Below are 10,029 nucleotides of genomic sequence, written 5' to 3'. Positions count from 1 at the left end.
TGTAGGTGAGACAGACTATGGAGAATGTATTCCATTTTGGCCAGTGCCAGAGTCAATTCAAAACTTTTCAGTATGCAACAATTCTTGGACCCCTTCCAAAGATGAGGGCATTATTAGATTGCTTTAAATAATCCCTAAGCAAATATCTGAAAATCTAGTTTTAATTTCTTTTCCACTACAACTTCATAGAAATACATATAATCCCCAAATTATTCCCTAAGCAACTTCTCTTTAAAGAGAGAGAGCAAAAGATGGAGAGATGGAAGGAGAAAGGGGAGTGGGGAGAGAAAGATTGATTCTTCTAAAATAGAAGAAAAAGAAAAAAAAATTTTTCCTTATGATAAACTCTCCTAGAATCTACTCTTTTCCTATCTATCATACATCAGTGTTAACTAGAGTCATTATGTTGGACAACACATCCCCAAAGAGATTGATTTCAATGTCTGATTACAAAGTTTTAAGATCTAAGTCAGTAACACTCTTTGAAATGAAATTTGACTGTTGACAGCTTGGATGTTTTGTGCATGTAAGAAATAAAGTTTATTGTCCATCCTTGAAAATATATATTCAAGGTTTTTTCACTCTATATATCTTCCTTAAAAGTACTGCAGTATCCAAGCATCTAGGTCTTATTATCTATACTACTACCACTCTGATAAAATATGTGTATATTCCTAAAAATCTCTGTTCATCATTGAGAGCTACTAATAGCAACATTGAGGAATCAGATCATACACAGTCTATATTTTGCCAGTTAAAATGAATTTCTGAGCCATGTACCTGAACAATAAATTAATTCACATCTTTATTTAATATTTCTCATCGCTTCTTGAGCTGCTAATTGTGTCTACATTATAGTAACTTTTTTTTGGTTATATAGCCTTTGCTTTTAATAATTTTCCTACACATTCATTCATTTGTTCCAATATATTTTTGATGTCTCTCATATCCTTAACCTGGTGTTTCATCCCTGGAATGTGTCTGGGAAGAGGACTAACATTGGCCTTTGCTTCTTGCAGTCTGCAAACTAGAAAAGAAGACCCAATATCTATTGTGAGTTTTACAAAGGGAAAGAATAAGCGGTTCTTGAGGTCATATTATAATTGACCTAATCTAGTTTGGTAAACTGAGGATTAAAAGAGGAATAGGATTTAGCCAGATGAGTGGAGGGAGAAGAGAATTCTGCACTGCCCTTGAGTTTTGACAAGGACTTTCTGGAAGGAGAATCCTCTGTGCTTTTTTTCATGCATTTGGCTGCGTTTCCACACCCGTGTATTCTTTAATCTCTAGCAACTTCAGATGGCAAATGAAAAGTACATGTATCCTACCCAATAAAATAAAAGAGATTACTTTTATTTAAATAAAATAGAAAAGACAAATGTACATCGTTAACATTATCACCACTTTAAAAAATAATGCAGCCATTATATCTCCTGAAGGTAAAATGAAGTTAAACACAGTGAAGTATAATTGATTTTCCCCATTCTAGAAGTCACCAGGATAGGAGCCCCTCAGCTACTAGAATTCCCGAGACCTTGGTCAGGTTGGTGACCTGTTCCTGATCATTTGGGTCCACACCAAATGAAAGGTCTGAGAGGGAAAGAGAAAGAGCGTGAAAGGAAATTACAAATGAGGGAACTTCTGGCAACATTAATAAAGCTTATTATACCACATTCATAATCCAGAAACACCCCTATCCAGCCCTGGGGTCTTTGAATATAGTGGGGTAAGAGTGGGAAGGTAGAAAAGAGACTGAAACGGTTCTCCACGCTGACACACAGAAGTAGAAAAATATCCTCAGAGTTAAGTAGCATATCATTCCTACTTGTCCAGGATTCCTTGCAAAGTCCTATAATCCAGTTACGAGAGTTTCCCACATTCACCTCCCAGTAATGTTTGCCAGTGGTGAAGGTCTGAGCGCCCCATGAAGGAGTATTCTCTGAACTTGCTGGATTACGGGGCACGTCTTGATGGTCAGGACTGCACTGCAAACGTCTCAGGTCTTCAGTCAGAGCCACATGACAATTTCTTATTTTATGATCCAACGTAACATACACTTTAGTAAAAAGAAAACAGCAAAGTCAAAGAACAGAGTTTTAAAGTTCTGAGGGATCGATAAGTGTGGCGGTATTGTGGCAGAGGTTTAGCAACCAAATCTCTGGAACAAAGCAAAGCTGGTTTGTCTTATTTGCTGGGAATATTCCAGCCCACCTTGACCATTTTCAAGATGCCAGCCATTTAGTAATTGCTCCTAAAATTCTGGAACTTGTAACAATTCATTCCCATGAGTGTGTCAGTACCAGCTAGCTCCAGAACACCACTTTACCAAAGGTGACTAGACAGTGTGTCACTGGAAATCCAGAGAAAGAACAGGAAGGGCTTCTTGTCTATCTAAAGAGCCAGAAAATCTCTAATCGTACAACTAGATGAAGGAAAATTTTGAGAATATATAAAGATGTAGGATATCAGGCTCTGGCTTATTTTCACTAACTCCTCAAAAACTGGAGAGCTCATTCATAGATGTCAAGAAAATAGCAAAATGGCCCTTAATCCACTTAAGTCCTCTCATTAATCCACTCTCACAAAGTAAAATATAATAGTAATAAATACATTATACATTATATTTAAATATGATATTGTTGATATTTTTAGTCCTAAATAGTGATCACATGCTTAACGTTTAAGCAAGCAAAAATAAAATAAACCAAAAACCCATTTGTGCCTTTTTTTAGAAGTGATTTCTCTCTTAGGATTTCTAATGGAGCCACCGCTGAATCAGAATACAACTCATCCCATCTCAGGCCTGCTTCTCCTTTGTCTGCCAGGCTCACCCTTCAGTTGCATTTGTCTTAAGGGGCCCTCTATGCAACAAATCATGGGTTCAATTTGTTTTGTGGTTGTACTTGTTGTATATAAAAATACTTCTGAGCTTTTTAAAAGTCTTGTGATTTTTCAAATGTAATTATTACATTCAATATTCAGATAAACATTTAAATAACAACATTAAGGTGATTCTAAGAATCTGAATATCCACATATAACCACAGTTAACTACAAGATGAAATACACTGAATGGATATGCAGTTTTATAAGGCAGTGTGTTCTTTTTTTTTTAAACTTTAACTCACCACAAGTAACTATATAAGAAACTGTCATATTCGATTGATTGTTTTTGACAGGCTTCACTTAGCTTTCTCTGACTGATAATTAACAATAAATTATAAAGTTAGTTATAAAGCAGTGCCTGCTTCCCTGTTCTCTGCAAAGAACAGACAGAGCAATGAAGAGAGATCATCAGCATGTCTCTAGTCGTGAAGGAAATATTACTGCCTTCACACAGAGAGCTGCCTCTTACCTCGGAAGCTGTTAAGCCTTTCCAACATCCCAGTGATGGCCCATGTACTGAGCTGTGGGTCCATAGGCTGAGGAATGTACAGCTGCATTAAGTGACTCCTGTAAAACAAAAAAAAAAGACCCACTTGCTAATAGGCCCAAAGGTATCATTAGCAATCCATTGATCGTGCTTCATCAGAAACCTCATAATTAGGTTTGAAGGGTGTGAATTTAACTCCTCAGATGGAGAAACACAACAGTTGCTATTATATTTTACAATCTGTTTCCCTGCTCTTAGCATATCAATCTTAGTAGAATATGTCACCTCCATCATAATTGTGTCTGTTTCCTCCCTTCTAGCTTCCCTAGGGGATCCACACAGCAATTCTCATTTAATTCCTGAAATCTAATAGGTGGCAAATAGTTGGAACTTGCCATCTGATACATATGGAACCTCAGCACTATCTATGTTCTTTCTTTTTATTTTTATTTTATTTATTTATTTTTTCATTTTCTTTTAATTTATTTATTTATTTTTGGCTGTGTTGGGTCTTCGTTTCTGTGCCAGGGCTTTCTCTAGTTGCGGCGAGCCGGGGCCACTCTTCATCGTGGTGCGCAGGCCTCTCACTATCGCGGCCTCTCTTGCTGCGGAGCACAAGCTCCAGACGCGCAGGCTCAGTAGTTGTGGCTCACGGGCCCAGTTGCTCCGCGTCATGTGGGATCTTCCCAGACCAGGGCTCGAACCCGTGTCCCCTGCATTGGCAGGCAGACTCTCAACCACTGCGCCACCAGGGAAGCCCCTCTATGTTCTTTCTTGATGATTCTACCTCACTCCTCGTCTCAGCATCCGTCTACCTGCTGCCTCTCTGAGCTTATCTGCCTTTCTCATAGATGACCAGGAATAATCCTCAAATATCAATAATTAGAATTTGGAAATTAGGGGCAAGAAAAATAGTTGTCTCTTTGCAACTTCTACAGTAAGCCTTGCAACTGAAGCTACACTCCCCTCAACCCTACTTTCACCTAAGGGTAGACTATATAAAACCTGGCAGACTTTTAGAGAAGGAAGGAATAAACGCAGACAGAAAGAAACTTCTCATTAAAAAGGGAGGGTCCATCTCAACAGAAATAACCTGATCACTATCACAATTACCATGATTTGAATAGAGGGGCAAACTTACCTTTTCATTGTGTCTCCCACACCCTGTAAAGAGAAAGAAAGGAAGGCTTAGCTTTCAGCACAAGCTCTCCTGTTTGTTTAGTCTAGTTTGAGGATATGAGATTATACCGGGAAATTCACTATCTCCAGTTTTCTTCCTTGGGGAAAATCATTTGCCATTTCCCTTATCCTTAAAAAGATGAAACCCAGTCTCACATTTACATACAGTTGATAAAATCATAATCTTGATAAAATTGAAAGTCAGAAGATGTTCTTAGGGTACACGAGTGGCTGTGCTTTGTTGTAATCTACAGCAGGATTCACAGCGTTCCCCAAAGTTCTTATAAGGGTGTGAAAGCTAGAACTTCACAACAGAAAGAAGGCATACATCCCATATTCACACATACTACCAAGTACACATACAAAGTTAAATTATCTGCTCACAAGCTGCTCTCTTGCAGCTGGTCAGAAACTGTAAATATAGTTGTCCCTGAGTATATGTGGGGAATTCATTCCAGGACCCCTTGTATACCAAAATCCATGGATGCTCAAATCTCTTATATAAAATGGCACAGTATTTCCATATAATGTATGCACATTTTCCTGTATACTTTAATCACCTCTAGATTACTTATAATACCTAATATAATGTAAATGCTATGTAAATAGTTGTCAACATTGACAAATTCAAGTTTTGCTTTTTGGAAATTTCTGGGTTTTTTAAAAAAATATATTTTCCATCGGCAGTTGGTTGAATCCTCGGATGTGAAACCTATAGGGATATGGAAGGCTAACTGTATAGTAGAGGAATATAACAAGAAGGTTTGAGAGATTTTCTTCTGGATCTGTTACTTGAACCTTTCCACATAGTTATCCTTCTTCCATATAAGGCAAAAGTGATGTTTCGTCTCCAGATTATACTGGAGGAGCAAAACCCGCCATCACAGAGGCAGAAGAAGAATCTGGACTTTGGAACCAGAAAAATAATGGAGGCCAAAAAGGATATAACTTCAGTGGCTATAAATGCTTTCCAAGCTGGCTGGTGTTCAGCACCCTAACGTCCTTCCTTAGTCCTTACCTGGAGCATGTCCACATCTGCTTTAAGGCACAGTTCCTTCAGCTCCTCATATATTCTTCTCAGGAGTTTCCCCATATGAACCATTCTGGCTACATTTCTCCTGAGTCGCTGAAAAACGATCTTGCCTTCAATTGCCAACATCTCTAAATGTTTTTGCTTTTCTTCCTGGAGATATTGATATACCTTAGGGTATTCAGCTCCTATCATCACCATCCGTAGATTTACAAAACCCTGCAGTGACATTGGATTAAATTAGATCATGTATCTGGATGGTTTTATTCTTCTCTTATCATCTATTGTCTACGTGTTATGTATAGAATACTTGTCTTAGTTTGTTTGGGCTACTATAACAAAAGCACAATAGACTGCATAACTTATAAATAACAGAAATTTACTTCACACAGTTCAGTAAAGTGGGAAATCCAAGATCAGTGCCAGCAGATTTGGTGTATGGTGAGAGCCACTGCCTAGATAGCTATCTTTTTTTTTTCTTTTTTTTTTTGCTTAATAATGATTAAAATATATTCCACTTTACAAAGCACATTCACATAATTGGTTTTCATTTTTTTACCATATGCATGTATTTTTTTTATTTAAGTGTAGTTGATTTACAATACTGTGTTATTTCAGGTATACAGCAAACTGATTTGGTTATACATACATATATATATATATATATATATATATATGTATATATCTATATTCTGTTTTTTCCCAATTCTTTTCCATTATAGGTTATTACAAGATATTGAATATAGTTCCCTGTGCTATAAAGTAGGTCCCTGTTGTTTATCTATTTTATATATAGTAGTGTGTATATGTTAATCCCAAACTCCTAATTTATCCTTCCCCCACTTTCCCCTTTGGTAACCATAAGTTTTTTTTCTATGCCTGTGGGTCGATTTCTGGTTTGTAAATAAGTTCATTTGTATCATTTTTTTTTAAGATTCCACATATAAGTGATATCACATGATATTTGTCTTTCTCTGACTTACTTCCCATAATATGGTAATCTCTAGGTCCATCCATGTTGTTGCAAATGGCATTATTTCATCCTTTTTCTTGGCTGAGTAGTATTCCATTGTATAAATATACTACATCTTCTTTATCCATTCATCTGTCGATGGACATTTAGGTTGCTTCCATGTCTTGACTAGATAGTCATCTTTTGGTTGTGTCCTCACATGGCAGAAGGGGCAAGCCTCCACAGGGCTTCTTCTATAAGAATCCCATTCATAAGGACTCTGCCTTCATGACCTAATCACCTCCCAAAGGCATGACCTCCTAACACCATCACTTTGGGGGTTAGAATTTCAACATTTGAACTTGGTGGCGGGGGGGAGGGGGGAACCCAAACTTTTGGACCATACCTTCTGTTTTCTCTGCTCCAGAAGGATGTGTTCTCAGAGAGCTGCTGGTTCACTCCCTTTGCTTCTTTAGATCTCTACCCTGATGTAACGCTCAAATTGAGTCTTCCCTGACCAGCATACTTTCTCCCCAAACCTGTACTATTTATACACATCCCTGCTTTAATTTTCTCCCAAGAACTTTACAGACGTGAGGTATTATAAATGTTACTCTTTTTTATTTGTTACATGACTTCTCTTATTAGATTATAACTAACTGAGGTCAGTGATTTTCCTCTTTTTGTCCATTTCTGTATCTCTTTGTGGGCCTAGAACAGTGAGCAATGCATCATATGCCCTCCTATGAATGAGTGGTTTATTAGGAAATCCATCCTAAATGATCAAGATAATTTTATTATTGCCTTTGGTATTTTCACAGCACTGTATACAGGTTTCGGTTTAACGACATATTCTCTACTATAGCCTGTTGATATGTCTTCTTTAGAAGTGATTGAGTTCTTTGAAAATAAAAATGTAGTTTATTTTTATTAAACCTTCAGTTTCAGGTTCGCAGTTCATATATGTGAATCAATGAATGATACAACCCAAAATCCTTAGGTAGGCGTTCACAGTCTTGCCATGGCTATAATTACATTTCTAGCCATAACTCTCACTGCCTGCTTCATACCCTATGTACTAATTAATAGGAGCTACTTGCAGGTCCCAGACAATTCCATGATTTGTCTCATTTTTAGCTTTCTTGTCCCTTAGGTGTCTGTGTCATAAATACCCATGAATTTATAGATTCTACTAACACATTAGCATTGGGATGATTTTTACTTGTTTGAGAAGCTTTTCTTAACATTCAAAGTTTATTAATCTCCTACGGAACTCTATTTTTACCTCCATCCCAGTGACCATTGCCTTTTGTTTTGTGATACTGCATTTTCTTGTCCCTGCTGAAGTACAATGTTAGTGGTAGACATTGCTTTATCAAGAAACTCAGGAAGAATCTTTTAGTTACATATTGGGTTCATTCAACATGAAATCCTACATTGAAGGTCATGTTTTTCCATATGTAGCTCTCTCTGATCACTCACTCAGGGGACATTATGATTTAATTCAAGTTCTTCCACTGTAAGTTATGAGGATATTTGTCCCAAGCTGGTTCCAGTGGATACAGGGTCTACCGCTTACCTCCCATACTCTGAATATGTTGGTCACTTTTTTTATATTGCTCTGATTTTCTTTTTTCTTTTTCCAAATAGACTTCATTTGCATCAGAAGGTTCTCCTGCAAAATAACTATAAATTGGAGTACTAGAAAAGCAAAGGTAGTACATTTCAGATACTTAAAAGAAGATAGAAGGGGATGAACATGGGACAAACAGTAAAGAGAGCAGAGATGTCAATGATTTTCCTTGGGAACACTAACTGATAAATCTGAGAGATCAACCAAAAATAGAATGCCTAAATTTAGAAAATGTAATCTATTATCTGAGGAATCTAACACTGATATTGTAGTAACCTGGTCAATTTTCAGAAGTGAATCTTGCTTTATATTTAATTGTGAAATATTAGCCCTCAGTTTTCCTATGGCACTATAAGAAAATATTGGCCAGTGTTTCTAAATCTGCTATAATTAGAACAGGGTCATCGTAATCATGGTTGTAGGAGCCAATGACTGTTACTGAAACTAGAGATTTATCCACCACGTTACTTACACTGAAATACCAGCACCCTAATCCTCATCAATTTCATCATCATTCCTCTCTTTCAGCCCAACAGAATTTAAACTTCAGGAGAGCAACAATGTTGTCTAGTTTCTTCACCGCTTTATCCCCAGATTTCAGAATAGTGCCTGGCACATGGTGTTCAGAAATTCTATTTGTTTATTACATAAAATAATAATAACAATCAATGTATTTGCCTCATTGCCTATCAGATACAGGGTCGTCCACATTTCAAAGTGCATTCAGAGATATTACTTACCCTGTAGTGCTCTGCAACCTGCTTTATTGGATAGTGTTCATGCGCAGCATGCTCTGGGGAATGAGAGCAGAACAAACACAGCAGGCTCGTGTCAGCTTGACAGAAGTAGAGCTTTACCACTTGGTGTATCCTACACATCTGCTTGGCAGAGCTAGGTAACTGGCAGACAATTGATTCTCTGGTAGGAAGAATATGCTCCTTAGCAAGAAGACTGCTTTTGAAGTCCATTTTTGGAGATATTGCCTTGCACACAGGACAGCAAGTAGCTGTCTGGGCATCGTCCCACAAGAGACAGAGGCAAGGAGTACAAAATCTGTGCCCACAGCTAATGGTGACAGGGTCTGTGAAATTGTCCTTGCAGATGGAGCAGATGAACTCACTGGGGAAACACTGAGTGAAAGCAGATTCCATGTTTCTGAGAAGATAAAAGGAAAGGACATTCTTTACCCTTGGCATGTGAGTTGAACTTTGAGCCTTCTCTCACTAATACACATACGTACCATAGGAGGACAGGCCATGTTTTGAATAGGATGGCGAGGCACAAAGAGAGTCCTACAGACTGGTAAAATGCATTATTATTTTCTAACATTGGCCTCCAGCACTACTTCTCATTTCCCTAGTAGAAATCCAGTATTTTTCACATATATTATCTCTCTTTCAAAGACAAAGAAATCAGAGGTTCTGGGCTCATTCATAGGCAGTGGGTCATACTGTGTCCAAAACTATCACAATTTTCCCCTTTTTTCCTCTCTCTGATTGGTTAGCACAGGGTATCTGTTCCAATTCTGGCCAATGAAATAAGAAACTAAGACTCCTAGGACAATTCCAGAAAAGATTTTCTTGCTTCAGAAGAGATGCGTGGAATTAAAAAAAAAACCCTGCTTTTTCTGTTTCTGGACATTTTTTGGATACAATACCCTTTTGCAAAGCCATCTTGTGGTCACAACGTGAACTAGCCTAAGGAGAAAAGCCAATAGTCTAAGGATAACAAAAAGATGGAAAGAAACTGGGTTCTTAACAATGACACTGAACAAGAGTTAACTAATTCTGGAGAGGCCAATTTCTGACTAAATTAACATAAATCCCTATACGAAAGACCTAACAGAAGAAAGTTTGTGCTCAC

General features: G+C 37.6%; 1 protein-coding gene across 1 annotated transcript; it reads right to left on the bottom strand.

Annotated features, from left to right (window-relative positions):
* Nucleotides 1–1,562: 1,562 nt before the first annotated feature.
* TRIM77 (tripartite motif containing 77) lies at nucleotides 1,563–9,317 on the bottom strand. Its single transcript, XM_068556649.1, has 6 exons — nucleotides 8,907–9,317; nucleotides 8,113–8,208; nucleotides 5,570–5,800; nucleotides 4,514–4,536; nucleotides 3,355–3,452; nucleotides 1,563–2,056 (listed from the first exon to the last, which is right to left on the bottom strand). Exons 1-6 carry the CDS (start codon nucleotides 9,315–9,317, stop codon nucleotides 1,563–1,565), a joined length of 1,353 nt encoding a protein of 450 aa, XP_068412750.1.
* Between the last annotated feature and the right edge of the window lie 712 nt (nucleotides 9,318–10,029).

Source organism: Eschrichtius robustus, chromosome 11 (genome assembly GCF_028021215.1).
Source record: "Eschrichtius robustus isolate mEscRob2 chromosome 11, mEscRob2.pri, whole genome shotgun sequence".
Classification (NCBI taxonomy): Eukaryota; Metazoa; Chordata; class Mammalia; order Artiodactyla; family Eschrichtiidae; genus Eschrichtius; species Eschrichtius robustus.
This window is presented reverse-complemented; position numbering and strand designations above follow the sequence as displayed.